Raw genomic sequence first — 26,293 nt, forward strand, 5'->3', positions numbered from 1 at the left:
AACGAAAGGAGTCGTGCGTCGAGATTCGGTCGTACAAACGTATTCGCATTTGAACTCTTAGAGAGTTTACATAAACGTAGTATCGTGGAAAGAGGGCCTGTGGTGGTACTCGATAACAAATACCACCACTCGACGCTAACTAGTGTCGGACGACGGTAGCGCCCCAAAATGTAGACTATCGAAACCCAAAACGTAGACTACCGAAGCCCAAAACGTAGACTACCGAAGCCCAGAATGTAGACTACCGAAGCCCAAAACGTAGACTACCGAAGCCCAAAACGTAGACTACCGAAGCCCAGAATGTAGACTACCGAAGCCCAAAACGTAGACTACCGAAGCCCAAAACGTAGACTACCGAAGCCCAAAACGTAGACTACCGAAGCCCAGAATGTAGACTACCGAAGCCCAAAACGTAGACTACCGAAGCCCAAAACGTAGACTACCGAAGCCCAAAACGTAGACTACCGAAGCCCAAAACGTAGACTACCGAAGCCCAAAACGTAGACTACCGAAGCCCAGAATGTAGACTACCGAAGCCCAGAATGTAGACTACCGAAGCCCAAAACGTAGACTACCGAAGCCCAAAACGTAGACTACCGAAGCCCAAAACGTAGACTACCGAAGCCCAGAATGTAGACTACCGAAGCCAAAATGTAGACTACCGAAGCGTCCTGTTTTGCGACCAAGTTTTCAGGACAAAAAAATCAACCAAAAACAAAATTACATAAAAGCTCCGCTCCCCAGCGGCTTAAATCCAAAAAAGAGATTTAAAACACAAAAAATGTTAAACGCCGACACATAATATAGTACGGCTACGTCGTACCGTCGCGTATCGGTACTTTCGCCTAACACATCTTATCGAAATTCATAGTTTATTGTGAATACCCAATATGTATTAAAAATTGTATCTTGGTTTAAATAAACTTTAAAAAAAAAAACGACGGTAGCGCAGTGGTTAGCGCCTTAGGTTGCGAACGTTCGGGACCCGGGTTCGAATCCCGGCACCGGAGTCCGATTTTTCTTCCACGATACAGAAATTAGAAGAGAAGCGGCCGTACTCAGCAGTGCCATCTACAGCGCTAAGCAGCCGGCGATCCTACATAAATAATAAAAAACGCAACGAATTCGTAGTCCTCACGGAAATTTCTCGCGTAGATGCGAACAAACGGCGCAAGATCGTCGCATACATCGCGCGCACATTGTATACGCGTTTGAGAGCTGTAAAATATTCTGCCACGAATATGCGGTCTTCTTTAACTCGTGCAGTTTGTTCCGCAGTAAGGAGAACAAAAAGAGGAAAGAAATGGATGCAAATCGATTTTCAGCGACGGCGTCTGGGAACAAGGTACATATTTTGCAATCCAGTGGCACGCTTTCAACCGCGAGGAAATTTCATTGAACGAAAAGGGGTAGGAGAGACGTGGTAAATCCGTAACGTACAGTTGCGGGTAACACTGTGCTCGCGATAAATTAGCAACGTAGCTGATTGTTTAGCGAAATGTGCGCGTAGCCGGATGCTCGCGCTTGTTTACATCGTTTCATAAAGTAATTTCACGATAGAAGCGCGAATGCGACGTACGATCACTGAACGAGACAACAGACCCATATATTCCCTTACGATCGACGTAGACTATATCTGAGAAGATTTTGCAAATCGCCCTTAACACTAGAAGTACCGACCCAGTCGAAATGATCGGTTTCGGATGTCGTATCTTCGCGAGACTCCAAATAATATGTAGATATTTTTGACAAAGTCAGCGTTGAATTTCATTGGGACAGAAACTTGGATGGTCTTGGACAGTTTTGGATGGATGATACACCATAGTGTCACGACCGGCATACTTCAAATCCGATGGACTGACGATAGAGATAAAGATGCGGCGGCACTCGGCGACAATGTATATCGCTGAAGTGCCTAATGAACCATCAAGATCCCAACGGTCCTTCCACCGAAGGTTCTAGAAGAAAGAGACGGTGGGGATGTTGAGGGATGACAAAAGAAAGTAATCGGATCCGATCAAAAGTCAAATTGTAAGAGCTTCGGTCTTGGAAAGTCACGCCTAGAGTTCGGAAGTGGATTGTAAAATGGATTATTCTTAGAAAAAATAAAGTTTCTTTTTTTTATTTTTCACCTCAAATTTCTTTTTTATTTTTTTGTTATTTTACGTGACAATAGCGTGTATCGATGTTCAGAATTCAGAGATTCGACCGCTCTCCGTGAACCTCAAAAGGTTAAAGACTCAGACTTGGATGAATCGAGGATTTGGAAGGTCGGATAAATTCCTGAGATACAAACTCGAGGATCACGATGGTTCCCACATGTCCCATAGGTCCCATTGGTACTCTTGGGACAAATGAACGTAAATAAAATCCAAAGTTCACGCTAAATCTAATATAATTTCGTAGCGATGACCTATGTCTATTTCTATGAACCAAAAACGATTCCTACGAGTCTCTGTGTCATATGTGACATTTTACGATTTTTGAGTTAGCCGTGTATACGAAGTTAAGGTAAAGTAACTTGACGATAAAAGCTTGGACGGGTTCGACGTACGATCATTGAACTAGATGGCAGACCCACACGTACGAGCATGTTTTCTAGAGAGCGGCCAGGACGACGTCCGTCCCTCTGGGACGACTTCCGTCAAAGAACGTACCCTTCAGCGGGCTTCCGGCGCGGCAACCGTCGAAATCGATCAAGTGTGTCACTTTCTATTTACGTTGACGCGTTGTACGCGCGGGAACCCGATCGTTGGGATCGTTTTGCTTTGCTTTCGGCTACACATTATACGCGAACATCTACGTATATATGTTCGTAGAGGGAACGAGTGGATGATAGTTTTCACGCGAAAAATCGATATCTTTCTCCCAGGCAGTGCTGCTTCGCTTTAATAAGGCAACGCGCCGGTTTCTCGTTGAAAAAAACCGACACGTTCATGGGAAGTATGTTTTCAAAGCGGATAAGTTGATACGTATGGTAGGTATGTGGTAAGCGTGGATCCGATTGAGTCATAGATCGCGTCGAGTGGGTGATTTGCGAGTGCAGCGTAGACGAGAGAAGATCGAGAGGACCGAGTGGAGAAAGAAGATATCATCGAACGTTTATGTTGGTTGCGATTGAGACGCGTTTTCTAAGAACGTAATTGGAAATGCATAGACGTTGTTGGAACGTACAGTGAGGCGTGAGATTGTTGTTACGCGTGTAAAATATTTGAAAGTGTACGTATATCAATTTGAAAAGGGAGAATAATTAAATGATCATCGCGCGGGTAGCAAACGTAGCTGAAATCATCGTAGAAGCGGTTTAAATTAAATCGCGTATCTCTAAGATATATCTTCCTAATGATTGGAATAGTTCAAGGTAGCGTAAGAGATAGTTACGAAAGATTCAAATGAGACGCTCGGTATAAGCATACAAAGACATTTTACTCGCTCTACCCACTGATCCCACGTATCTTCTATCTTTATGCTCCTTGCTAGTACATTGGAGTGCGTTAAGTTCGAACCAAAGCTCCCAAGAATAGCTTAGACTTTCGACTATACAACTCCGTTTATCTGAATATATCGCGAGACAAACAATTCGTGCATATAACTGACGTTCATATAATGGAAATTCATTAGTTCGTCCTACTACTACCTTTGGTATCTCGTCCGAACGTGTTCAAATATGTGGACCCAATTCGTAGAAATTCATTCAAACGCATACTGACGCTTCTTTTCGATAAATATGATAAAATAAATTGTTCCATCGCATATTAATCTTTAAGCAACTACCGAATCGCAGGCTAATATCGATAAGTTCTTAAACATTTACGTAAATGTCGATGAACTATGATCGTCCAAAGTTCTAAATTATAATAAAGTAACGAGAGCTTTGGAAGCTTCCGAATTTTTAGAAACGCGTTCAACTAACAAAATATGATACTTTTAATTGCTCTGAGAATACAAAAACTTGTATTCTTGGACATTTTCTTACTCGGATGATCTAACGCTTATCCAACAGAATAGATCCGGTGTTCGTGGCTATAATCAGGGATGAACGCTCGTAGAATGATCGTTTAGGTATCGAACAACGATATTACAGCTTATTGAAATTTGCATAGGGCCTGGTTCGCCAATAAACCGAGCGAACCGCTATAATCCTGGATAAATTCCAACGTGGCGTTCCTGTTGGCCGCACACGTGAGCACTCGACGTTGCCCGAAATATTAAAGTAGGCCGGTAGCAAAAACAGATATGATCGCACAAAATTATCCGCTGCCTTGGTCAATTTTCTTTAGCCACGCCTTTATTCTTCGCCGACGTCTTAATAGTTTGTAATAACGTCAGGCGAATGTTCGTTCTTTTCAGTCGAAATAGCTCGTTGACAATCCAAGCAAAACTTCTTCGCTCTTACGTTTCTTTCTTACCAACTTTTATCGAGAAAGAAAAAGCAAATTCGAATTTTTGATGTAAAAAGTTGTTGTGTAGCGATAAGTATTTCATAAGTTTTCTAAATATCTTGGAAGTCTAGGATAACAGAGAAGTTAAGATGGAACGTGAGAAACCAAGTTTGCCTATGAAATTTGAAAAAACATATTTCATTAGGGGGGGATTAATCAGCGTATATCGTTGCTATATCGCAGGTTTTATATTTACTTATCGACTATATGGTTGGTTGGTAACTGGTGGTACAAGCGGAAAGGGGGTGATTCTACGCGAAAAAAGAAGTCGAAAATATAGAATAACAATTTTTCGTTCGAGGCTTTGTTTTCGAGAAAATCGACTTTGAATTTTCGCTCGGTACGTGTGCACTTTATCACGTCTCGTTATAACGGATCTGTAGATCGTTGTCTCGATTAACGTTATTTTTTTAATTTTTTTAATTTTTAAATTTTTTAATTTTTATTCCATACTTTCGACTTCTTTTTTCGCGTAGAATCACCCCCTTTCCGCTTGCACCACCAATTACCAACCACCCTGTATATACCAACTATATTATTACATATTTATATGGAAAAATATATAAAATATCCAAAGTAGAGCACTCGTTGTAATATGTGGATTAGGATAGGTATCAAATGCTGATACGTATACGAGTTTCACTTATTCGTTCTATTCATAAAAATAAGAATTTACATAAGCATGTAATCTAGGCAGCAAGAAAAATGACGGACCATTATCAAAGGTTGGTCCTTTCGTTAGAGAATCGTGTTATTTTGTCACGTTCCGTTGCCAAATGTGCCGTAAACGATACTCCGCTCTGATTTCATGCAGACCACGTAGAGTATTCATGATACACTTCAGACGGCTGTTGGATTTCGGAGCGTATATCGTCTCGGAGTTTGCGAATGATATAGTATTCCATCAGCGTGACTGACTATTTAAGATCTTCTGGAAGCATTAAAACGGAATTCTCTGGTATTATCAATGACACTATTTATCGATCCGCGTCTAATACCTATTATTAAGATTAATCGTTATCGTTCAAAGAATGTACGATAAGAATATAAATCTTCTGGAAGCATCAGGAATAATGGAAGCTCGGTGAAATAATAGCAGAGACGTATATCTTTTTATAAACGAAATGTGTACGGAAAACCACACGTAATATCTGTATTTATCCAGAGAATTTTATTATAAGTTTGCAAACGTTTACAAGCAATAATTTAACCACTCTTTTTCTTCCAACTCCGTGTAATTATTTGACACGCGATACGTTACACTCTGTAAAAGACGTTCAATAAAATCAGTTATTCAGTTAGCAGTTATTAAAAAGCAAATTATTCTAAGTAGTTAAAACGATCCGCTGATGTTTGAAACGGTAGTACTGTTGAAAACGGTAAACTGTAATAATCACCGGATCATTGACAACCAGTCTCATAATCGAAACGCATTATTGTATAAAATATACTCTCGCTTAGTTGATGGTTAAAACCTGTTTCTCTTTATGTTCCAGGTGATAGACTTTGGTTCGAGCTGCTACGAGAACCAACGCGTCTACACGTACATTCAAAGTCGCTTCTATCGCGCTCCGGAGGTGATCCTTGGCGCTAAGTACGGTATGCCGATCGACATGTGGAGCCTCGGTTGTATCCTGGTGGAGCTGGTTACCGGTTTCCCATTGCTACCAGGCGAAGACGAGGCGGACCAACTAGCCTGTATCATCGAGTTGCTAGGCATGCCACCGCCTCAGCTGTTAGAATCGGCGAAACGACGCAGACAGTTCATCAGCTCGAAGGGTTATCCGCGCTATTGCACCGTTATAACGATGTCCGACGGATCGATAGTATTGAACGGCGGTTTCTCCAGGAAAGGCAAAGACCGTGGCCCACCGGGTTCCAGGAATCTGAGACAGGTGTTGAAAAATTGCGATGACCCGTATTTCCTGGATTTCATTCATCGTTGTCTCAAATGGGACCCGGAACAACGGCTGACACCTGGCAAAGCGTTGAAACACATATGGCTGCGTCGCAGGTTACCAGAGCTTCCAGAGAAAACGAACGACGCTCTGCCAGCGTTGCCGGCAGCCTCTGCGCCGCCTACCTCCGCTTCCGGCCTTCGTACTTCCGCGTCCGGTAGGAAGAGCTCGACCAAGTCGAACACCCTGCAGACCAACAATACGGAGAACACGAACAAGGTGAAACAGTTCAACGACATCTTCCACACAATGTCTACCATTTATTCGGCGCTGCAACGTAACGACGGTACAAGAGCAAGAGGAAAAGGCCAACCGGTAGCAACGAATCATCAAGCGGCAACCGTCAGCAGTCATCCATCTTTGAACTCTATTAGTGGTGACGCTAGTAGTAGTGGCGGTGGTGGTGGTGACGGTAGCAGCAGTAGCACTAGTGGTGGTCAACAGCAACAGCCTCAGCCGCAGCAACAGCAGCAAGCACAGCCGCAACAACAGCAGCAGCAGCAGCAACAACAGCAGCAGCATGGTCACCAATTGCAAGGAAAACAACAGCACAACAATGGTTCGCACGGCTCGCACGGATCTCATGGTTCTCAAGGATCCCATGGTTCTCATGGATCGCACGGATCCAACGGATGGAGCATATCGTTCCTCGAGTGGCTGGAAACGGTGGACAATGATTAGCAAGGACATTCTCGAGGAACCGAGACGATTCATAAGAAATACGAGGTCAGCCTTACTACCTTTTTCTAACACGTTTACCGTGTGATCGATACCGTGATCGTTGGCCTCGTGTCTCGTTGGTTCGTCGGATAATCGTCTGTCTCGACGGTCGTCTTTCGACGCGTTGTCACAACTCGTTGTCGAACGATACCGGAATGTACTAATGGTGTTCCTGCCTGTGGTAATATATTCGCTCGACGAGACAAGATTCCTCGGAGTCAAAGGAGAGAGAGAAAGAGAGAGAAATAGAGAAAGTGGCCTCGTCTTCGACCTCCGGATACTACTGTGATCTACGCGATATGTTACTGCAAAATAAAGAAAAAAAAGAAAAATAAGAAAAAAAAAGAAGAAAGAAAGAAACGAAAGAACTGGTGAAAAGGGGTGAAGGAACTGAAAAATCGATCGCGATACCTCGAATCATGTACCTCACCTAGCTTGGCGTTGCTCTCCAATTTGCTTGTCCAGGATCCATTTCTCGTCGCCGTTTGCTCGAGAAAAGGTGGCGTTGCACGATCTGGTCGCGTTTAATCGAGGACGATTGCTTTTGATGTTCACTTTTGTGGTCGACCACTCGATACGATTCGCAAAGATATCTGCCGCTGTGTGTGCGTTGACACGTTACGTGTATTCGTTCGTTCGTATCTTCTGCGTCGCGTTTGCGTCCTATTATCGTGAAAACAGGGAGGACGACCACCGAGGTTATTGTGCCAAGGGAAGCAGGGGAACCAAAGATTTGCGCCACGTCGATGAATCGATTCTCCGAAGGTGAGAAGCGGTAGTCGAGAGGTTTATTCAGTTGACGCGCGACCGTTCTCTATGATACCGAGGAGGAGGGTCGCTCGGCGAAGCTCGTTCGTGGATATTTAGGACGTGGATATCCAGACATTACCGAGGCGCCGCAATACGAGGACCTTTTCACGTTCAACTAAGAAATCTAATAATCAAAGGGCATGTGCCTCGCTGAATAGATCGATCCGAGAAGCTTTTTAGGTCAGAAAATTCCTCTGTAATACTATCGGTATGGAGCAGAAGGGAAGGTTGATTTTCCCTCGGGTGTGCCAGCGTAATTGTTGATTAAAGGAGATCAAGCTTGTCTCCTTCGGCTCGAGCCGAAGCATCGATCAAACGGGACACGACGATCGTGAAAATGATGGATGCTGTTTTTCCAAGAACACGAAGGAACCGACGTCGATATCGAGAAAAAAAATTCATGAGATACAAAGGCATTAGCATTCGCTACGCGTTTCTTTTTCTTCCTCTACCTTTTTAATGTAATTTCAATTTCGTTTTCTTTCTTTTTTTTTTTCTTCTTTCTTTTCAACGTGACATTCAAAGTAAGCATTTTAGCCGCGTTAAATTATTTCGAGCGAAAATGCCAAGCTTGATCGCAAGTTCCTTTATCTTTTTCTTAGTAAAAGAAAAATAAATAAATAGACTGCGCGTGAACGAAAAATGAGCTTAAAACAGACCAGTATTTTGATGATAATACTTTGAAGACGTCTAATACTTCGAAGACGGATTTTAGAATCGGATCCGCGCTTCACCTTTGAACTTTCGTCTCCTTTGTCTGCAAGCGTGAACTTCCAATTCGAAGACGAACTTTTCCAGCTCTGCTCATTAAAATCGCTCTCTTTCAATTTCTACGAAATCCTCACTCCCGCGAAATACTCTTGCGATCGACTTTCCCCGCGCCATACGCGACAACTGCCCCGAATCTCGCATTACGTATTCATTATTCTCTCGTCGTTTATCAGCATTTATATTCCAATTCTTCTCGAAAGCGAACAAAGAAAGACTCGAGGACGGTAGCTCGTGGCAACGAGAGCTGTTCATTTAATCCTGCATTTCGTAGCGTAAGCCGTGAAAATGCATTTATCGCGGGGAATCGCGTCGAACGAGGATTCGGACGCGGATACGGAAACGGATTCGCGAGCTTCGAGCTCGCCGCTCGAGGTTTTCTTCCCTCGTCTTTTCATGGAAAAGACGCGCTTTGCAATTCGATATCGTAGCGGCAGATAGCTCGACTCGTTCTAACGGCAGATTTTCAAAGAAAATTGGTACGAGAAACGATGGCGGGCACCGACGTGCGCGAATCTGCCGAAGGAGATCCCGCTCGTATAATTCGGTCGCGACCCTGGCACAAAGCGAATTCGTGGTAATTTTAGTTTGCTCGGTGAACGCTCGATGCGTTTCACGATATCGGCGAAAACATCCTAAGTGGAAGGACGTGCACGAGATGTGGACGAACGACGATCGAAAGGAACGAGGAGACAGCGCGAGGATAACATATAGAAAACGATAAGGAGAGAGAGAGAGAGAGAGAGAGAGAGAGAGAGAGAGAGAGAGAGAATGAGAGAATGAGAGAGAGAGTTATCGGGATGGCGAACGAGACGAGAGAGAAGATGACTGTAAATTAGCCAACGATGAGACGAGTTATAATGTGACGAGTTACGAAAAGATAGAACGAGAAGCGTGTTTGATAAAAGAAACGAATTGTGGGAAGGGTGGGATGGGTGGGGGGATATAAGCAGCGAGACACGGGGTCATTAAATCGTGATATTGAACAAGATATCTTGTGATATGGAATTTAGGTGTACTGGGGTTCACGTTGATGAACATAGATAAATATAGATATATATATATACATACATATATATATATATATATATATAAAATGCGTCTATATATTATATATTATAATACGTTGTAACGCTGATTCAGAGAGGAAACAAAAAAGGCAAAAATATCGCTACGATTATTAAAGAAATACGCGCGTAGTGAGAAGTAGTCAGCTAAAAGAAAATAAAATGAAACGCGTTACAAGGAGTGAGAATGAACAAAAAGAAAAAGGGAAAAAACGGTTTCGTGGAACGTTGCACGATTATTATATGTGTACGTATGTAATGATATCTTTCAAGATTCCTTTTTTCCTTTTTATTTCTAATTTCTTTTGCGATTACGAATCTTCGTTAGCCCCCTCTTTTTTTTTTTTTGCTTTTTTTATTTCCTTCTTTTCGTAGAACGTACACCGCGTTCGCGGTACCGTTTCCGATTAATTATGTCCGAGAGAGAACGTCCACTCGTCTTTTCTTCTCTCCTGTCTTTTTTTTCTTCTTTCTCTTTTTTTTTATCCTTTTTTCTTTCGTAACGCGTGTACAGCATGTAAAGGCTCGTTCATCCGCCGGTGGAGGAACGCGGAGGAAACACAAGCATCCGCCAATCGATGTTTCGCGGTCGCGTCGGATTTTAGTTTCACCTGGATTTTTCGCGTTACGTTAGCAAGCAACGTATCCGCGCGTGATCCAACGATCGATCGTTAATACCACTGCCAATACCTTCCTACATAAGTTCGGGCTCTCGTTTTCTCGTAGATACACGGAAAAGTGATCGCATGTATTATTTACGATCCTAGTCTCCTGCAGTGAAAATTTCAATAGCGCGTCCTCGTCGTCGCCGACGTCGTCGTCGTTGTCGTCGTCGTCGTCGTCGTCGTGTTCGCACAAGGATTATCGTAATGAACGCGCTGGGCATGCTTATGGGCCGTGTGTGTCATTGTTATAAATAATAGGTAGCATTTTCACACTTGTTCGTATAAGAAAAAAGTTCGTATAAAAAAAAAAGAAAAGATAAGAAAAAGACAACTGTATAGACGCAGGTGAAACGTTTACCATTTACTCGAGTTTTGTTTTATAATATTAACCAGAGATGTAGGTCGCTCGAGTTTTTACCTACGATTTAATTTAATCGATCACTCACTGTGCTTTACTGTGATCAAAACGTTGTCCATATTCGTTGTCGGTGCAAACTTCGGCTCAAACTAATCATGTGTATACATTACATTATTGACTGATCTCGAAGAAGATTGCGCAGAGAAATTCGTTGAACATCCTGCTTCTCTTCTTCTTCTTCTTTTTTTTTTCTTTTTTTTTCTTATTTTTATTTTGTTTTGGAAAGAAAGAGAGAGATATACCTATATAGATATACGATAACTATAAGCGATTAGGTCTCTCTAGGTTCTTCTTCGTACGTTGTTTTCTTCTTCTTTCCTGTATTTCTTCCCTCCTCTTCTTCTTTTTTTCTTTCTTTCTTGTTTTTAATTGCTTTCTTACTACTCATGCAACGCGTCCCGACGCCAATGAGTTTTAAGCGATGGCTTTAGGCTTATAACGTATACACGGCCGGGATATAAGCGCGGACCGTTCCAAGGTCGAGGCTTTAACTCAAGGCAAACGAGGGTGTGTTCCGATTGTCTGGAAGGCGTGCTCGAAGATTCCTCTTCTGGTGAAAAAAACCCGCGGAGGAAAAAAAGAACCAGATACGGACGATACGTTTTCGTTGCTCGCGCGCTTCGCTCGTACTTTGTATTTCCTTTTACATTGCTTCGTTGAATTCTCGTGTTCGATGCAAAACGACGAAACGAAAAATCAAGACTACCGATCTGCCTTGACCTTCCATAACCGAATTTTTCTTTCGAGAAAAACGATGCCGTTAATTACAGTTTTCCGTTCTTACCACAAAGAACTAAGAATCGTCCACTGTCATAAATGGATCGTTGAACAAAATACCGATATCACAAGGATAGAAAGAAACACGTAGCGAGGTGAGAACGATACAAGATAATTGTTGAAACGTATAAACGGATGAACGTACGAAGAATGATCTCTTGTAAAAAGTAAACTTGGAAATTAATTATTATTTTATCTATTTATTACTGCGACGTTATATCGGGTTGCCCGGAAGACTCGTCCCGATTTTTAAGGAATATGGTCAACGTGAAAGATCATATCGAAAAGTTCTTCGCCGAGAAAGTTAAGAGGCTTTAAAAGAACGACATATTCAAGTTGCGTGATAGAGAAAATCCATGGAAGAAAATGGTATTTGTATAATGTGATAAATGTATATGGAATCGAAATGTAAAATCGGAACGAGCTTTGCGGACGGCTCAATATTTCATCGATATATCGCGCCAACGTTAAACGATTTATTTATAACAGTAACGTAACTTACAAAATTACCTATTGATATTTTTATTTGAACTACCGACTGCTGCGATATCACGCTTCGTCGATACGTTGTTACACCCGTGCCGAGCCGCGGGTTAGCGTATTTTATTTATAAAATAATTGCTCCTAAAATGCTAAGTTAAAATTAAAATCTGCATTTAGCTTCGATCTCTTCTTCTCGTATGTAATTCAAATTCTGGCTATAGAGGGTTAAGGATACTCTGCCTGTAAACACGGAACAATACGTACCTATAGCAGCGATATCTCTAAAATCCGAAACGAGACAGCCTTTTAAAGGACAATGAAACGCGATTCTTCGCGAATCAAGTGTTATTTGATATCGATGTATCGTATGTATAGGTGGTCGTCGGTGTGCTCGATAGCCGGACGATGAATTTCCTAAAAGGAGCCCGGCGAACATCAAAGCTGCCTATTAAAAATAAACGCTGTCACGGATTTTCACGATATTCACCTGGCGGAAATGCATATTAAAGCTTAACAACCGGCCACCCCGTACCCCGTGTACCTATGTATCGTGTCCGGGTATGCATGCATCTCTTCGGCTTGTACGAACACGGAAATATAGGACGCTGGGCGTTTCGACGCGACAAAAGAACTAACCAGGGAAAAACGGTTCGATCGGACGAAAACGGAACACGGAAGGGTCGACGAATTTTTGCATGTTGCACCCAATAGCGTTTGCACCGCGCGTTTCCGTCTCTTTGGGACCGAATGATTTAACTCGCGGCGAGAGAAACGAACGTCGAGGAGAGACACCGCGACTAAAGTGTAAAGCCGAAGTTGCTTAGAAACGACTGGAATACTTGGTAGTAGAATACACTTTGCGAGAAACGTACTTTGGTGAATCGCAGCGAAGCGGAGTAGATGACGAAGATGGAGAAAGTTTAGAAACATAAATCGAGCGGAAGACTTTCTCTTCGTATGGAAAATCGAAATGACGAGATCGAAAACGAAAGCAATCGATCGTTGAAGAACGAAGAACGTTGTGTTTACCCCGGTTTACTCGAATCGTTGTATCTGTTAGACCCTGCTACAGTCTTCGAGCGTTTACGTTCTGATATCAGTCTCGTTTCAACAAGCGGAAAAAGATTTGGCAAGTTTGAGGGAAACTCTAGTATCGAATTGAAACGAGAAATCCGGCATATTGACGATGACCCTTCGTGAAATTTAAGAAATCTCTCGACGATAGCGGAGAAAGAGAAATTCAGAAACATCGAGTCCGAAGAATGTAGCAGGGTTGAAAGAACGTCGAGAAGGTGTTATTCGACTGAATAAGTTAATAACACCGCGTTAAGTGCTTTTATTATGCGTCTGCGTCGCGATGCGTATGTAATACGCATATTATGATACATATGGATAATATGTACATACGCGCGCACACACACACACGCGCGCGCACACACACACGCGCGCGCGCGTACGTACACACGTACATACAATGTATAATACACAGGACAGTGTGTTGTATGACGGTATATTTTAATATTTATATTGGAAGAAAGTCGTTCGATAGAGAAAACACGGTCGAAACAACGACACGAACGTTATCGGTCGCCAATCTCTGTACAAATCGAAAATTATTGATCTCTAGTCTGTCTGAGTGTTCGTCTCTGAATTATTCAAAAACGAAGACGAATATCTCGTGAATCGTTAATCGAGAACGTTGTCGAATAGAGGATGAAAGAAAGTTTCGTCGAGGAAAAATAAACCGATGCTTATACATTGTACTGTTCGATTTTCCGATTTTAACAAAAGGGCCTGTAAAAACGTGAAAGAAAACAATAAGCTATAGAGGGGAAAAGGGAAAGAAGGGAGGAAACGCACGATACGAAATCTTGCCAAGATTATTATAATTGAAAGCTACAGGCGAAGAACACGATAAGTCACGTTTCCCACCTTAATATATTCTTCCATCGAAGGATATTTCTTGACATAACGTCGAAATATTGAAAGAACATCGAGGATATTAAAATACTGTTTGTTTTGACAATTATACTTTTGCCTGAACGTGACAGATTTCTTGACATAACGTTGAAATATTGAAAGAACATCGAGGATATTAAAATATTGTTTGTTTTGACAATTATACTTTTGCCCGAACGTGACAGATTCTTTTCGTTAAATTTTACACTAAAATATTTCTTTCCAATCAACGGTCACATACTTATCGTGTTTCTTCTTCTGTGATTTCTAATTCGATACTGCCATAGTATTTCTTTCTAAAATTTGTATATAATTCTATCAAGTTTAATTCGGTAAATTATATTCGATGAATTGTATTCGATGAAAATACGTATACGTATATTATTAACGCGTAAGAATATCTGAAAGTCGGTGGTCACGCACCGATACTTCGATATTTGTGCAAAATTCTTTTCGTCGTCGAGCAAAAATCATGGCAGTTAGTTTGTTAATTAATACGTACATATCTGCGTACATTCGTAAGTTATAAACGTTTACGCGCGCGGTAATTAGGGGATTGGCGAATTAATCTCCGGGGACGTGGATTTATCGAATTGATCAGCGCGGCGTGGTGGCTTCAAGTTCGTTGAACGCCGGCTGCCTCGTTCCGTGACCTTACCTCTTTCCGATCTCGCCATTCCGGTGAATCTCCGTGCTGCCTCCTCTCTTTTTCCTCTCTTTTTCCTCTCTTTTTCCTCTCTTTCTCCCTTTCGCTTGCCCAGTCGTCATCGTTCGAAAAGTGAAACACGATTGGAATCTCGATCCGTTTTACTCCGCTTCTAACGCGCCTTCCCGCCGCTATAATCGAACATCTCCAACGCCAACGTCATCGTTCATCGTCGTCGTCATCGTCGTGATCGCAATCGTCGTCGTCGTGTTCGATCGCAATGCCGATTCTGTGATTCGTATAAAACGAATCGAACGTAACGGCGAAACCACGCTCGTCAGGTGAAAATTCGTGTTGTTTAGCGACGAACCTTGACGGAACACGCCCAACAGCGTTTACAAAGGGCTCGAGCTAGAAGAAGTAATAAAGTAATCGTTAAGCGAATAGTGGTAATCGATTATAAGCTGTAATACTAGGTAAGGAACGAGTGGAACGGGAGACTAACGTTAATCGAATCGAAGTTGCACGAAGACGAGAAACGAAAGCGTGAAAGAAGAGAAGGAAAGGAGGAAGGAAGAAGTAGCAGGAAATAAGCGAAAGGAAAGAAAAAAAAGAACGAAGAAGTCCGATAGATCGTAGATAGTTCCGCTGATATTCTATTCCTTTGTGTCTTCTTTTTTATTTGTCCTTATCTTTTTTATTTTCTTTTTTTTTCTTTTTTACCTAGCGATGAGAACGACGTGTTCCGATGTATATTTATTTTAACTCGCGTCTCTCTTCCGGAGGGAACGACCAATTGATCGTGCGCCGTAGCGTATCACGACTTTTATTTCGTGTCCAACGAAGCGTGCATTTTTATTCGCTGTGAAACACTGCCTCTCGCCGCCACTGTGTGTTTTATTGGCCGAACAAGCATCGCGCAGATCAATTGATTTTCACGGGTCGGTCGAACGCGACTTGAAGATCCGTCGCGAAAATAAAAATGAGAAAGGAAAGAAGGAAAGAGAGAGAGAGAGAGGTGGAGGAGAAAAGAAAAAAGAAAGAGAGAGAGAGAGAGAAACGAGAATCCTGGCGGCTTTCCCAACGGACCGTATCACCGCGTGTTTGCCGCGGTCGAACTAATCCGTTTGCGAAAAAGCTTTCCGGCCTCGTAAACAAACCGTTTTCATACGAGATATACGATAGCGACTGGAACCGTAGAATTTTAACAACACGCAACTGATTTTTAATCTCTGCATGCGCGTCGATCAAATCGATATCGGACACGTATCTTACTTCTTTACTCCATATCCTCTCTCCCCACCTCTCTCTCTCTCTCTCTCTCTCTCTTTCTGTTTTTTAATTTTTTATTTTCTATGAAAAACTCGTTGTACACACGATCGACGAATGCGCAAAACGATCGTGTCACGGCTCGATAAAACACACAGTACGCGCGAAGGTAAGATCGATAGTCGTACAAACAAGATTTCTGTGTCTGAAGAAAGAAAGAAGAAATAGAAGAAAAGTATGAGAGAATAGTAGAGCAACGACCGAAAATAAGTATGCTGCCGATAGAATTTCGTAGAGTCATCGTAAAAGACACTTTAGAAGACGTTTGTACGATGAAAATGAAAAATACTCTGTACAAAATATATATGTTATATATATATACATATATATATATATATGCGCGTATATATATATTACATACACACGCATATGCATAAATATCCTCCCTCGATTTAACGATGTTCTTTTTCGCACGCGTACGTTTCTGCACGCAACCCTTTTATCCTTGTATCCGCGGATCGTTTTCTGAAAGTGGTACCATTCGTTCCACGATAATATGTATTTTGTATTATCGTTCGTTTTTAGTCAACTTACTACCCGCTTTAAGGCCTTTTCTATATTTTTTAGTCGCAGAACGCTCGCCGTTAAACGCGCGAGCGAGAGCGAGCGAGATATTTCGTTCGATCATGTGCCGCTGCAACGGAGAGAAAGAATAATGGAAAAAGTAATGAATGAGAGAGTATGCGAGTATGTGCGTGTATTATGAGTGTGTGCACACGAGGAGAGAAAGAAAGGAGAATAATAACGTCTTTCACGCGTAATGATATTTTAGCCTGTCATCGTTCGCGCATCAATTGTACCATACAACAAAACAAATCCCTCGATTCGTGCGTTTTCATCATTGCGTTTACACTTAATTTTAATTGAATCGACCTCCAACGATATCTATGATCGTCTTGTATTTGATTGTGTACCTCGATTTGTATATATATACATATATAAAGAAAGATAAAAAAAAAGATAAAAAAAGGTGAAAATAAGAAACGAATCGTCCCTCATTGAATGGCGGACGATCTTAAAACGAAAAGTGTGACTGACTTTAGTACCTCTACGATATTACACCCTTTACTTATCATCATTGCGATCTTCTACTTTCTTTGTTTTTTCTTTTTTTTTTTTTTTTTCATGAACGGATCGTCGTTCTCGTTTCGTGGATTAGTTGCAGCGGCAGCTTAATAATAACCATCCCCATCGAGTTACTGCACGCTTCTGATAAGTCCTGTCTCGAGAGAGTATGCGTATGAACCGTCTTTTGTTCGTTAATTTGTTCTCTCCGCCCTGTGCTTCGCTCTACCGCAGATAGATTAGACTGCGGATTCTTATACAATTTCACGTATTTACGAATACACCTGAAGAAATGGAATCTAAATAGCAATTTGTTTCACTCATTAAATATTATAGCTAGTATTCCACTTTGCAGACTTTACACAGTTTCGTGCTTTGTATGCATTCTATGCATCCTTCAGATTTCACCTTCAAAGTTCACCTTCGTATAGAAAATAAACGCATAATAATCCGCAGCCTACGCGCGATTAAGAACGTTAAGTTTCGTAGGGTAAAACGTGATTTCTTAAGCGGCAATGCAAAACCTTTGATCTCTGACACGCGCGCATACGACATTATAATAGATACGCATTTGGTGCGCGCGCGTACACGTACGTGTAGATAAAAATACGTTAAATTAGTGAACGAAATGCGGAGAATCATGTTCGTTTGTTGCGTCCAGCATCTTCTTTTTCCTTTTTGTTTTTGATTTTTGATCCCTTTTCTTCGCGCTCGCCTGTTCCTCGAGTACGAACGAACAGGGGATGGAACCAACGCGTCGTTGTACATCCTCTCGTCAGGAGAACGCAACTTACGCATATAGAATATATATGAATGGTACGATTCGAGCGTTTACGATGATTAGACGTGTAAATGGCGTAGACGCGGTGATAAACACGTGGGATAGTTATTATAGAATGTCTTGTCGCCACATTTGTCGGGAAACCCCTGGAAACCTCCGATACACAAGCGTACTTGTAACGCGTTCTCGCCAAGAGTCACGAGAACGAGAAACTGATTTTTTAAAGAACTGCTCTGACTTGATTAATAAGAAACGAAATAAACGCTGCTTGAGACAGTTAACATCGGCTATTGTGACCTTTTTTCTCGATTTTTTACTTGTGTACTTTTCGATAGTAGAGACAAGAGTAGAATCCATACAAATGTCGTACAGTTTCTCACGAAAGTATTTGAACGCTTGTAGAAACTTTTGCGAATATACTGATGTACCTGCAACGAGAATATCATGATCACGTTGCTTTCAACCAAATCTGAAATAAACGTGTATGTATAGAGGCCACAAGATATACTCGTCATCAGTGCAAAGATATATTTCACAGAGATGGCAAAAGTACGTGAACAATGAATTATCAGTTATATCAAGAAACTTGAATATTCAGTGGTAACGTCTTCGGCACTTATTTTGTATTCCAGACAACTATTCATGCCGTGCATTAATTTCTCGCCAAGCTAATGCCTGCGGTGAATGCGTTAGAATGTCTATACTTATAAATTGATTTCAAATTTTGCACACATAATGGCATAATATAAATAATATGATAACGTTGGTGATTCATTACAACGTTAATGAAGCTTCAAAATGTTGTATACAATGCACATATACATGAAAACTTTTCATATATGCGTGCAAATACTTTCGTGTTCCGAGGAGAAAGACGCGCCTCTCGTTTTTCTTCTTCTTTTTTCTCCCGTTATTGTAACTCGTCCAGAATTTATGGATCTGCTTATTCGCACCGGAGGAAAGAATCAGTGAAGATGAGTTTTATGAAACGTTGCCTCACGGCACCGTTGAATGAATAAAAAAAGAAAAAAGAAAAAAGAAGCGGAGAGACGAGACACAACGTCAAAGGTTCCGTAACATCTGAAGAGATAAACGTTGCGTCGGGCTTTTTGCCAAACTATTAAATCTTCATTGTACGTCATTGACGCAAATTTCCGTCTGAAAATCAGAACCAGCCAGCGAGATCACGCTACTCCAAGGCTATCGTCAAACTCCGCTGTCGTTAGTCAAAGTTCCTGTCTACCATTTCGAAACATCTGACAAGACCGAAGAAGTTTGATCATTTTCTTCTTACCATTTTTGTCTTTCTTCCTTCGATGAAAAATATTCCATCGTTATCCTATAACAGTGTATTTCGCTTGGACTACGAAAAAGAGGAGAAAAAATAAGAAGAAAGAAAAAATAGGAAGAAACGCGTAGGAGAGACGAACAATTTGCTTGCTGGCTGAAAGCTTGTTGAAACCAACCCATACCTCTTGTGGTCGAATAGAGAAGAAGGAATCATTGAAAGACTCTCGAGTTCGAATAGCGTCAATGATTCCTTAGTGTTGATCGTTCGAGTCCTTATCCCCTTTTAGTTCCTTTCCGCTCCTGTACTCACAAAGATAGGCTTCTCTTCAATTCTTTCAGATCTAAACAACTGGATGATAATTATCGTACCTGACGGAAACACAAGCTGCATACTTAAACGTAAGCACCAACAATCGAATCTGATAACAGGTATGTTTATCGCCCTATTAAGTTTATTGAATTTAGGTCACTATCTCATATCCCAGCTAAGCGTTTTTCTTTGACGAACGCAAAAGATTTTAATGAAAAACAGATTCAGAATCTCTTTCGTGCGAAAATGAGGCTTCCCAGGATTCGGATTCATCGTTACAATTTTTCAACAAAAAGTGGTCAATGTAATAAATAAAGCTAGATCGATACAAGGAACCTCGTTCGATCAAATGTAATTACAGTACTGCCACATCAACTGATTAAAAGTCTGCTTCGTTAAGTGGTTATTTTGCTATCTATATCAGTTCTTAATCCTGATCTTACGATGCGATGCCTTTTAATGTTCTGCGTGTAAAATAAATAAATGTATCGAGTATCTATGCGTCTCACATCTTGAGATTTGCTAGTATTATGGCTCCCCTGATAACTGATCGCATAATATCCCGACTCACGATTAGTTAATGCAGCGTAATACATTACGTACCTAATACATATGTGTACATATATGCATACTAATTCCAGGCTCATTCCATCTTTACAAATATCCAAGTACCATTACTGACCACTTCAAATTACCACAATATTAAGTATATCATGAAGTATCCGTCCAAAAAATCTGAACAACGGATCTAAAGTTAATCAAATCCCTACGTTAAGCCTCTACAAATTACCAGTAATACTTTTTTTGTTATTTAAAGTTGCATTCCGCAAGCAGTTGCACTGTCAGAGTACTACTTTTTCATAGCGTACGTGTTATTCTCGTTTTTTTTTCTGGAAGCTATTTTAAAGGAAGCATTTTAAAGACTGTTAGCAACTAGTGTAGTTTCTTCATGCCATTCGTCGAGATACTCGCGTACCCTAACCTCCGATAATTGATACCAATCATTTAACGAAAGAGTGGAAATTATAATACATACAGCGATGTCCTGTATAAGAACGTCGATCAAAATTCAGAAATGTAGGTTTGTCGCGTAATGTCGCGAAACAGCGAGCTATCGAATTACGATCCGATTGTTCCGGTAGGAGGCAAGAGCTAATTAATCAGAATATCGACAAGCGTCTCGTTTTACTTTGCTGCTAGCAATTTCTGCTAAGCGAGTCGTTAATCATTGACACTCAACATAGGTCGACATCGATTTTTCCCCGCGTCTAAGTGTGTCACACTCACAAAGTGTATTTTTATCATGATCAGAGCGTTTCGATTTAGAGCAAAGCCGGAGATCAGGAACGAGCGTGTCCGCATTGTTTTGGTACGAGATCTGCTGGACGCGGGAAAATTGACTGGGAATCTGGAACAGATATAGAATCGCAGTTATATGACATTGAATGCTTTTCCGGGTTACATTTATTTTTAATCTCACATGATGTACAGTTTACAATAGTGACGTCAAACAGGCTTCTTATACTTCCATTGATTACCTTCTCGTTTTGCTCGAACGCAGTAATAATTCTCTTGCTACTCGTAATTTTTCTACAGAAATGTCTTGTCTCTATCGTGTTCGATGCTTCGTTCGACTAGTACTCTTTTATGGTAGATTTCGTTAAATGATTTGACAGTATGTGCATTGAGGTTATTACGAGGATGCATCATTTTATCGGTTTTAGAAAATATTTGTTTGCGTTTGTTTTAGGTGTATGCGCAGAAATATTGTTCATTAGTAGAACGATATGTGTAGACATTGTTCGTGACATGCACAAACACTATCTCCTTATATTCGCTGTTTTATGTCTCACTATGTACCTAACCAATTAATACGAATTCGATAATACAAAACGCAAATTAATAACGTTGTTTAAGGATTAGCTAAATTATTAAATGAAATAAAATGTTGATACAAGATCATTTTTTCTCTCAAACCTTTTATATGTTACACAGCGAATTACTGTTGTTGAAATAACGATCCCGCGAAATGTGTCCGGTGCTCGCCGGAGAATAAACCGGTCTTTAAGACGCGAAAGAGAAGATCGAACCTGTGTCACTGTTCCTATCTCGATACCGACCACTTATTTTCGGTCCGGCCAAATTCAATGGCAAAAGATAGTGGCTGATTGCCAGTATTGCTGCTGTAGCACGTTGTCTTTTCGAAAACCTCCTTGGGAATCACGTATCGTATACGAGACAATGGATGAAACTGAGATTAGATGTATCTCACTATTTGCAAAACATTTACTAGCTCCCATTTTATTAGTTATTTAGTATCCAGCTATTTACAGTTATTTAATAACATTTTGTATGTTAAACCTTGTTACTCCTCTTTGTTTCTTTATCTGTAAGTACTCAAGCTTCCTAGTTAGAGAAAGATTATAAGATTAAGATTTAAAACCAATGTTTTAAATTTAAAAAATTGTATGACCTATATGGTTAAATATATGTCTATCTGATATTAAAATCTAAGAAATATATATAAGATTTAAAATTGCTACAGAATGAATAATATGTACCGACATTTCAAACTGATAATAAAATCGTGTACAAGGTGGCGCGCAAATCAGGAATTGCGTCGTGTTACTGAATACAGTATAGTGCATATACAGTATAATTGGCCACGAGTAGAGTTTTCATTTGGCCAATTATAGAAAAAGGCATATTTCTAGGAAATCTTGAATATTTCTCTCCTCCATTAAGCATGAGTGAGATGCGGAAATGTATTTGTATACGTACATAACATTAGAATTCCAGTTCACGTAGCTTCAAGAACTGGTGGGGATAGCAATGGCCATTTAAAGGAGCAAAATTCCGGTCAGTTAACCCGGCAGTACTATATTCTATGTGCAGGCACTTTTCAGCGAAGATGGTAACGCTATTATAGTGCATGTTACAGGTTTGTATAGTACGTGTCACTAATTTTAAGCTCTCATAGTTTCAAATATTCACTATCTAAATAAAATGCAAAATATGAAGAGTGATCAGTTTATGTTAAGAGAAAAGTAAAAATAACATAATTATTTTATACAATTTTATTAGTTAAATTATTGAAATTTTGGTAAACAACAAATTTAAAAAGGCGCCATAATGTTTTAGCGCCTCCAGCCGTTACAAGTACAAATGTTTGCTTTCTTTGACATTTAATTTCTATATAAAATTTACTGAAAAGTTAAGTGAAAAGTATATTTTTTAAATTTTATAGTTGTTAAGAAAAGGATTCTGCATATTACAAAGTGAATTCTTATTTATCTTTAGTGTATGTACATTAAAAAATGTGTGTACTATTATTCAACATTTGACTACCTGATTAATATAAATGCTAGTGCAGCAGTCAAATAGATTTACACAAATTGGTGCAAAAGAATAGTAATGCGTAATGCGTAATTAAGACTTGTTTGACATGTATATTTATAATTTTAGTATACATGATGTACTGCTGAAGCAAATACTGAATTTTAAAAAGAAAAACGTACGCAATGTTAAAAATATTAAAGGAATATAAAGTGACTTTTTTTCTGCTCCTTCCTATTTCTTTCTTATTTGCAATTGATGGAAGTGCAATATTGAAAGAATTAGGAGAGAAACAGTACCAAATGATTAAAGGTATATATTATTTATTCCTATACATAAAAACACATTTTTAATCTTATAATTGATTATATAAATTATGTTATTATTGGTATTATTTATAGCAAAATCTTCCTTATCGCAACATGGGATTTGTTGGCAGACTGTTATCAATGCAATAAAAGTTAGCTGTGATAAATTAAACGATCAAGAGCATGCTCTTATTGCTTTAAAATTGACAAATTGTTTTTTAGAAGACTCTGGACATAAAACTTATGATTGTCATCTTATTGATGTAGAAAATCAACGCCGGTAAATTTATTATACTTTTTAATATATATACATTGACTTTATTACATTTATTTAATAATTCATTGGTTTTACAGTAAGTGCATTAATAATATGTCAGATAGGGCATTTAGTGTGTATAATGAATTTTATGTGCACACTACACACATGTGTTTTTATTTAAATTATGAAGCTTGGCGAGCTGAAACTGACAATACTATTAAACAGTAAGTTCTCTTATGTTTAACCACTGATATATTTTGGAAAAATTATATTATTTTCTTTTATTATAGATTATACCAAGTTTCCTCTCGGATGAGGGAACAATTGTTAGAAGCTTCAGAAATACAAGGAAACATGCTTGAAAGTCAAAAGCAGAGTCTACAAATGCAAAACAAGCTTTTATCTCATGGAAAAGAACTTGGTTCTGTATTAAAGTCTTCTTCTGAAAGTGTTAACAACCTGGTTAGAGATTTTAAGTAAGTACATCAAAGTTTTTTACATGTAGTAAATAAAATTTCTATCAATGATAGTCTAAAATTACTAATTATAGAGAATCAGCAAAAGATCAAAGAGAATTATTGTTCCAAATCTTTTCATACGTTCGCACATTTCAAAATTGGATTGTTGGAGAAGTCTCTTGGTTTCAGTCCATTATATATTACACAATCAGTTGTATTTTGTCTGCAGTGTTTAGTTCTTCTAAGAGAACTACGGATGCTAGAATCACTCTCTTCACAATCCTAAGTTTAAATGTTATTGTAGAACGAATGTTAGTTCAATATTATGATAATGTGTATCATTCCATTGACAATAAGGTAATATAGATTTGGATTTATGAAAGTATTATTAATATTATTTTTTTTATACTACTAAACAGTAAACATAAAGAAATTAATTTTTGTTTCTTAATTTAGGACAGCTTAGTGAGTACAACATGGATGTATAGAAAAATAGCTCTCACTCTTTGTGCTATTACGTTAATTTGTACATATTATTATTACAGAGATGAACAAGTAGAAAATTATAAAGCGTTAAAACGCATTGAACATCAGTTAAGTACCATGCAAGAAACTACATCTATTTCTACAAAACATCCAGTCCGTACGTATTGCAATCTTCTGCTATAATATAAATAGAATACAGTTGATTAAAATCATTTTGCTTTTATTCATATATAGGTTATTGTACACGATTAAGTGTCAAACGTTTGCAAGCACAGGCAAATAGACAGACTAGTACAGAAGCTCTTTTGTAGTATAAATCAAGTTAATTATTGTTTATGTTTATTATGTATTAAATATTATAAATATAAATTAATTAGTATATGTGTATTATTTATATATATTTACTAATATATAATATCTATTATAATAGCGATAACATGAATTTCATACAGGTGACAATAAAAGTATTTTTTATATAATACTCTAACATTTTATTTAAAATCATTAAACAGTTGGATACTTGCGTAAAAAGTATGTAACCTGTTAATACTCTAACATTTTATTTAAAATCATTAAACAGTTGGATACTTGCGTAAAAAGTATGTAACCTGTTTACTTGTAAGAGTTTTAGCATTAGCAACAGGAATTTCAATTTTTTGTAGTTCCTTGTTCATAGCAGCATTTTTCATATATTTGTTATAACATACATACAAGTTTTTCATTTCTTTGTCACATATGCCATTTTCAAAACCATTTTCTTTCCAACAACTAAATACTAATGTCATTTCATATAAACATTTATCCTCTAAAATACGTAAGAGCATTATTTGTAATAGTGTTATAAAATGATTTCATTATACTATGAAATATAATATTTACCAAGAGTTTTCATTACGCCCCCAGTAACTTTATTTTTTAATTTTAAAGGCATCACTTCATTAAACTGCACTTTATTTACATTTTGAGCCGCTCTTGGACCACTTTTCAAATATATTGAGCTTAGTCTCATTTTCTAGAAATGAAAAATTATTAAATGATTATAAATATGAGGTTAAGAAATGTAAGATTGAACTTTTTATAGAATTCACTAAATATTATTAATATCAGCCTATACAGTATCATAACATTTCAAAAATCCTCTAAAAATACATTTTTAAGTAATTATTTCATTCAGTTAACAATATACCTTTGATATCACAATTTATTTAGAAGGAAAACGTTTCGTAACAGATGGCGCCTACCACTATCAAGGATTAACGAATCAACTCAATTGATAATAACACATTGATTGCTAATAGTAGCACCATAATTTATATTGTTATTTACATTATACAAAATTTAAATTCTATATATAATTATTATAAATTAACTTCAAAATGACATTGTACAGGATGTATTTTTTTTTTTACTAAAATTTACTACGTTATACAATCTCTCCAATGAGACGAAGGAGCAAGTGTAAATAAAATTTGATTGCTGCGATTGCAACTATCGATTACCGATTAGTGAAAGTTGAATGTCAGATTTTGTTTACGTTTACTGCCTCGTCCTGTTGGACAGATCACGATCATATTAATACGTCTCGATACTGAAGCCTAGGGAAAATCGTCTGAAAATTGAGTCGTGACTAACTGTGAAAGATAAACATGGAAGACAGGAAGGTTGTCGTTCTGCGCATGCTTGACATGCTGTGAATATCTCAGACAGAGACAGAGATACTGTACTCATCTCTGTCTCTCTCGTAAGAATGTAGACTTTGTCAATCTTTTATGTTGATTTTTCAAGAGTAGATACGGCTCAATTTTCAGATGGTTTTCCCTAGCAAGTATCGAGACCTGTTTATATGATTGTGGGACAGATTATATATTATTGTTAGTATATATATACATCATAAAAAATCATATCCAAAGATCTTAATAATACTTAACAGTTAAGAAATAAAATGTTTATTTCTATTC

At 38.9% G+C, this 26,293-nt stretch overlaps 3 protein-coding genes and 2 long non-coding RNA genes across 8 annotated transcripts in view; 2 read left to right on the forward strand and 3 right to left on the reverse strand.

Moving 5' to 3' along the window:
* LOC138180556 (dual specificity tyrosine-phosphorylation-regulated kinase 2) overlaps positions 1 to 11,064 on the forward strand; it is a 50,527-nt gene extending 39,463 nt beyond the window's left edge. The window contains exon 2 of the mRNA XM_069114545.1: positions 5,939 to 11,064. Within this exon, the coding sequence (XP_068970646.1) occupies positions 5,939 to 7,081 (1,143 nt within the window). The 3' untranslated portion in view covers positions 7,082 to 11,064. The remainder of the gene's footprint in view (positions 1 to 5,938) is intronic.
* A 6,070-nt stretch (positions 11,065 to 17,134) lies between these two features.
* Positions 17,135 to 20,566, reverse strand: LOC138180567 (uncharacterized). The gene is made up of 2 exons (XR_011173334.1): positions 19,361 to 20,566; positions 17,135 to 19,251 (listed from the first exon to the last, which is right to left on the reverse strand). It is a non-coding gene; the product is annotated as an uncharacterized LOC138180567 (long non-coding RNA).
* Positions 20,567 to 20,589: 23 nt separating this feature from the next.
* On the reverse strand, positions 20,590 to 21,773 carry LOC138180566 (uncharacterized). The gene is made up of 3 exons (XR_011173333.1): positions 21,466 to 21,773; positions 21,027 to 21,348; positions 20,590 to 20,896 (listed from the first exon to the last, which is right to left on the reverse strand). It is a non-coding gene; the product is annotated as an uncharacterized LOC138180566 (long non-coding RNA).
* A 487-nt stretch (positions 21,774 to 22,260) lies between these two features.
* Positions 22,261 to 24,710, forward strand: LOC138180560 (uncharacterized). Of its 2 annotated transcripts, none has more exons than XM_069114556.1 (8): positions 22,261 to 22,438; positions 22,954 to 23,136; positions 23,226 to 23,412; positions 23,487 to 23,615; positions 23,682 to 23,867; positions 23,942 to 24,206; positions 24,306 to 24,492; positions 24,570 to 24,710. In XM_069114556.1, the coding sequence occupies exons 2-8, from the start codon at positions 23,010 to 23,012 to the stop codon at positions 24,644 to 24,646; spliced, it is 1,158 nt and encodes a 385-aa protein (XP_068970657.1). In that variant the 5' UTR covers positions 22,261 to 22,438; positions 22,954 to 23,009; the 3' UTR covers positions 24,647 to 24,710. The 2 variants fall into 2 exon arrangements, with proteins under 2 accessions (XP_068970657.1, XP_068970656.1); XM_069114555.1 differs by having other exon boundaries at positions 22,261 to 22,429.
* On the reverse strand, positions 24,275 to 25,989 carry LOC138180564 (small ribosomal subunit protein mS37). Of its 3 annotated transcripts, none has more exons than XM_069114562.1 (4): positions 25,835 to 25,989; positions 25,215 to 25,347; positions 24,944 to 25,140; positions 24,275 to 24,875 (listed from the first exon to the last, which is right to left on the reverse strand). In XM_069114562.1, exons 2-4 carry the CDS (start codon positions 25,342 to 25,344, stop codon positions 24,840 to 24,842), a joined length of 363 nt encoding a protein of 120 aa, XP_068970663.1. In that variant the 5' UTR covers positions 25,345 to 25,347; positions 25,835 to 25,989; the 3' UTR covers positions 24,275 to 24,839. The 3 variants fall into 3 exon arrangements, with proteins under 3 accessions (XP_068970663.1, XP_068970660.1, XP_068970661.1); XM_069114559.1 differs by lacking the exon at positions 25,835 to 25,989 and adding an exon at positions 25,522 to 25,828; XM_069114560.1 differs by lacking the exon at positions 25,835 to 25,989 and adding an exon at positions 25,522 to 25,828 and having other exon boundaries at positions 24,803 to 25,140.
* Positions 25,990 to 26,293: the final 304 nt, after the last annotated feature.

The sequence above is a fragment of the Bombus flavifrons genome, chromosome 6 (genome assembly GCF_040668555.2).
Source record: "Bombus flavifrons isolate JBK064 chromosome 6, iyBomFlav1_principal, whole genome shotgun sequence".
Lineage (NCBI taxonomy): Eukaryota > Metazoa > Arthropoda > Insecta > Hymenoptera > Apidae > Bombus > Bombus flavifrons.

What these genes read in the sequence shown, in the direction of transcription:
- LOC138180564 (XM_069114562.1), bottom strand. Translation starts at nt 25,344, where the DNA reads ATGAGACTAAGCTCAATATATTTGAAAAGTGGTCCAAGAGCGGCTCAA. An exon ending in GGGCGTAATGAAAACTCTTG is followed by an intron (nt 25,141 to 25,214) that starts GTAAATATTATA and finishes TACGTATTTTAG; the next exon opens with AGGATAAATGTTTATATGAA. An exon ending in AAACTCTTACAAGTAAACAG is followed by an intron (nt 24,876 to 24,943) that starts GTTACATACTTT and finishes GAGTATTAACAG; the next exon opens with GTTACATACTTTTTACGCAA.
- LOC138180560 (XM_069114556.1), top strand. Translation starts at nt 23,010, where the DNA reads ATGTTAAAAATATTAAAGGAATATAAAGTGACTTTTTTTCTGCTCCTT. An exon ending in AACCTGGTTAGAGATTTTAA is followed by an intron (nt 23,868 to 23,941) that starts GTAAGTACATCA and finishes TACTAATTATAG; the next exon opens with AGAATCAGCAAAAGATCAAA. An exon ending in TTCTACAAAACATCCAGTCC is followed by an intron (nt 24,493 to 24,569) that starts GTACGTATTGCA and finishes ATTCATATATAG; the next exon opens with GTTATTGTACACGATTAAGT.